This window comes from Procambarus clarkii, chromosome 19 (genome assembly GCF_040958095.1).
Source record: "Procambarus clarkii isolate CNS0578487 chromosome 19, FALCON_Pclarkii_2.0, whole genome shotgun sequence".
Taxonomy (NCBI): Eukaryota; Metazoa; Arthropoda; class Malacostraca; order Decapoda; family Cambaridae; genus Procambarus; species Procambarus clarkii.
In genome coordinates this window covers 29,874,058-29,878,094 of record NC_091168.1, presented here as the reverse complement: position 1 = coordinate 29,878,094, position 4,037 = coordinate 29,874,058, and the positions used below count along the sequence as shown (strand labels likewise).

Sequence of the window (4,037 nt, the reverse complement as noted above, 5' to 3'; positions counted from 1 at the left end):
TGGCTACCGTAACCTCTGGCAGGTGGCTACTGTTACCTGTGGCAGGTGGCTACCGTTACCTGTGGCAGGTGGCTACCGTTACCTGTGGCAGGTGCAGGTATGAGGTACCTAGAGCTGTGAGTGTCCAGTCATTAGACCCTTAACAGCTTAGTAATTACATTATCCACCTGAATTTTTTTAGGGACATCCTCCTAAAAGCATGGCAAGTCTGCCTGTGATGGCCAGCAGACGGCATGACTTAACCCATCGTGCGAGGTGGGTGTCTTAGTACCACACACCTGTAAGGGAGTCGCTTAACTACCCTTTGTGGGTAGTTAAGATCTAAATGGTGATTGGGGCTCCTGATCTGTGATTGGTGTCCCACGCTGAGTTGTCTGTGGCTGATGTCTGTGGGTGATGTCTGTGACTGATGAATGTGGCTGATGTCTGTGACTGATGTCTGTTGGTGATGTCTGTGGCTGATGTCTGTGACTGATGTCTGTGGGTGATGTCTGTGGCTGATGTCTGTGGGTGATGTCTGTGGGTGATGTCTGTGGCTGATGTCTGTGGGTGATGTCTGTGGCTGATGTCTGTGGGTGATGTCTGTGGCTGATGTCTGTGGCTGATGTCTGTGACTGATGTCTGTGACTGATGACTGTGGCTGATGTCTGTGGCTGATGTCTGTGGCTGATGTCTGTGGCTGATGTCTGTGACTGATGTCTGTGACTGATGTCTGTGACTGATGTCTGTGACTGATATCTGTGGCTGGTGTCTGTGACTGATGTCTGTGGCTGATGTCTGTGGCTGATGTCTGTGGCTGATGTATGTGGCTGATGTCTGTGACTGATGTCTGTGACTGATGTCTGTTGGTGATGTCTGTGGCTGATGTCTGTGGCTGATGTCTGTGACTGATGTCTGTGGCTGATGTCTGTGGCTGATGTCTGTGACTGATGTCTGTGGCTGATGTCTGTGACTGATGTCTGTGACTGATGTCTGTGACTGATGTCTGTTGGTGATGTCTGTGGGTGATGTCTGTGACTGATGTCTGTTGGTGATGTCTGTGGCTGATGTCTGTGGCTGATGTCTGTGGCTGATGTCTGTGACTGATGTCTGTGACTGATGTATGTGGCTGATGTCTGTGACTGATGTCTGTGGCTGATGTCTGTGGTTGATGTCTGTGAATGATGTCTGTGACTGATGTCTGTGACTGATGTCTGTTGGTGATGTCTGTGGTTGATGTCTGTGAATGATGTCTGTGACTGATGTCTGTTGGTGATGTCTGTGGCTGATGTCTGTGGCTGATGTCTGTGACTGATGTCTGTTGGTGATGTCTGTGGCTGGTGTCTGTGAATGATGTCTGTGGCTGATGTCTGTGGGTGATGTCTGTGGCTGATGTCTGTGGCTGATGTCTGTGGCTGATGTCTGTGGCTGATGTCTGTGACTGATGTCTGTGGCTGATGTCTGTGACTGATGTCTGTGGGTGATGTCTGTGGGTGATGTCTGTGGCTGATGTCTGTGGGTGATGTCTGTGACTGATGTCTGTTGGTGATGTCTGTGGCTGATGTCTGTGGCTGATGTCTGTGACTGATGTCTGTTGGTGATGTCTGTGGCTGATGTCTGTGGCTGATGTCTGTGGCTGATGTCTGTGACTGATGTCTGTGGCTGATGTCTGTGGTTGATGTCTGTGAATGATGTCTGTGACTGATGTCTGTGACTGATGTCTGTTGGTGATGTCTGTGGCTGATGTCTGTGGCTGATGTCTGTGACTGATGTCTGTGGGTGATGTCTGTGGCTGATGTATGTGGCTGATGTCTGTGGCTGATGTCTGTGGGTGATGTCTGTGGCTGATGTCTGTGGGTGATGTCTGTGGCTGATGTCTGTGGCTGATGTCTGTGGCTGATGTCTGTGACTGATGTCTGTGGGTGATGTCTGTGGCTGATGTCTGTGGCTGATGTCTGTGGCTGATGTCTGTGGCTGATGTCTGTGGCTGATGTCTGTTGGTGATGTCTGTCACTATTGCACCTCTACACTGCACTATGGCACCTCTATTCTTAACTATGGCACCGCTATGGCGCTGAGTGCTCTATGTTGTAGCCTCTGTGCTCTATTACATATTGTAGCCTCTGTGCTCTATTGCATATTGTAGCCTCTGTGCTCTATTGCATATTGTAGCGTCTATGCTCTATTGCATATTGTAGCGCCGTGCTCTATTGCAAGGGAGATGTTGCCAGCGTGTGATCTCCTTCTTCTCTGACCGTCTAGACGCGATAATAATTAGCATTCTTGAACAGAACACCTGCTGGAAGGTGTTTTAGCTGAACAGAACACCTGATGGAAGGTGTTTTAGTTCAACAGAACACCTGATGGAAGGTGTTTTAGTTCAACAGAACACCTGCTGGAAGGTGTTTTAGTTCAACAGAACACCTGATGGAAGGTGTTTTAGCTGAACAGAACACCTGATGGAAGGTGTTTTAGTTGAACAGAACACCTGATGGAAGGTGTTTTAGTTCAACAGAACACCTGATGGAAGGTGTTTTAGTTCAACAGAACACCTGCTGGAAGGTGTTTTAGTTCAACAGAACACCTGCTGGAAGGTGTTTTAGCTGAACAGAACACCTGCTGGAAGGTGTTTTAGTTCAACAGAACACCTGCTGGAAGGTGTTTTAGTTCAACAGAACACCTGCTGGAAGGTGTTTTAGCTGAACAGAATACCTGATGGAAGGTGTTTTAGCTGAACAGAACACCTGCTGGAAGGTGTTTTAGTTCAACAGAACACCTGCTGGAAGGTGTTTTAGTTCAACAGAACACCTGATGGAAGGTGTTTTAGTTGAACAGAACACCTGCTGGAAGGTGTTTTAGTTCAACAGAACACCTGATGGAAGGTGTTTTAGTTCAACAGAACACCTGCTGGAAGGTGTTTTAGCTGAACAGAACACCTGATGGAAGGTGTTTTAGCTGAACAGAACACCTGATGGAAGGTGTTTTAGTTCAACAGAACACCTGCTGGAAGGTGTTTTAGCTGAACAGAACACCTGCTGGAAGGTGTTTTAGTTCAACAGAACACCTGATGGAAGGTGTTTTAGCTGAACAGAACACCTGATGGAAGGTGTTTTAGCTGAACAGAACACCTGATGGAAGGTGTTTTAGCTGAACAGAACACCTGCTGGAAGGTGTTTTAGCTGAACAGAACACCTGCTGGAAGGTGTTTTAGTTCAACAGAACACCTGCTGGAAGGTGTTTTAGCTGAACAGAACACCTGCTGGAAGGTGTTTTAGTTGAACAGAACACCTGATGGAAGGTGTTTTAGTTCAACAGAACACCTGTTGGAAGGTGTTTTAGTAGCCATTACGACTATATAGCACATGGAAGGGGTCAGGATAAGAATTTGGGATGGGACGGGGGGAAGGAATGGTGCCCAACCGCCTGTGGACGGTCGGGGATTGAACGCCGACCTGCATGAAGCGAGACCCATGGCCTGGTTGGTAGAGCGACGGACTGGTTTGTGTTTTAATCCATGATAATTGTGCAAACTGAAATGTTATTGGGGATGGCATCGTTATAATATCTATGTATAACGTACGTGTCCGTATATACTTTCTCACATACGTGTATACCTCCTGAAATACGTATATACCTTATTAAATACGTGTATACCTTCGTAAATATGTGTATACCTTCTTAAATACGTGTACACCTTCGTAAATACGTGTATACCTTCTTAAATACGTGTATACCTCCTGAAGTGCGTGTATACCTCCTGAAATACGTGAATAATTCTTGAAATACGCATATTTCTCCTGCAATACGTGTATACCTTATGTAATACGTGCATTTCTCCTGCAATACGTGTATACATCTTGAAATACGTATATACCTCCTGAAATACACGTATACCTCCTGAAATACGTGTATAATTCTTGAAATACGCGTATTCCTCCTGAAATACGTGTATACCTCCTGAAATACGTGTATTCCGGTTGAAATACATGTATTCCTCCTGCAATACGTGTATACCTCCTGAAATACGCGTATTTCTCCTGAAATACGTGTATAATTCT

General features: G+C 46.3%; 1 protein-coding gene across 1 annotated transcript; it reads right to left on the bottom strand.

Moving 5' to 3' along the window:
• Window positions 1-314: 314 nt before the first annotated feature.
• Window positions 315-3,533, bottom strand: LOC138366374 (uncharacterized). Its single transcript, XM_069327413.1, has 2 exons — window positions 3,432-3,533; window positions 315-1,973 (listed from the first exon to the last, which is right to left on the bottom strand). The coding sequence occupies exons 1-2, from the start codon at window positions 3,531-3,533 to the stop codon at window positions 315-317; spliced, it is 1,761 nt and encodes a 586-aa protein (XP_069183514.1).
• Window positions 3,534-4,037: the final 504 nt, after the last annotated feature.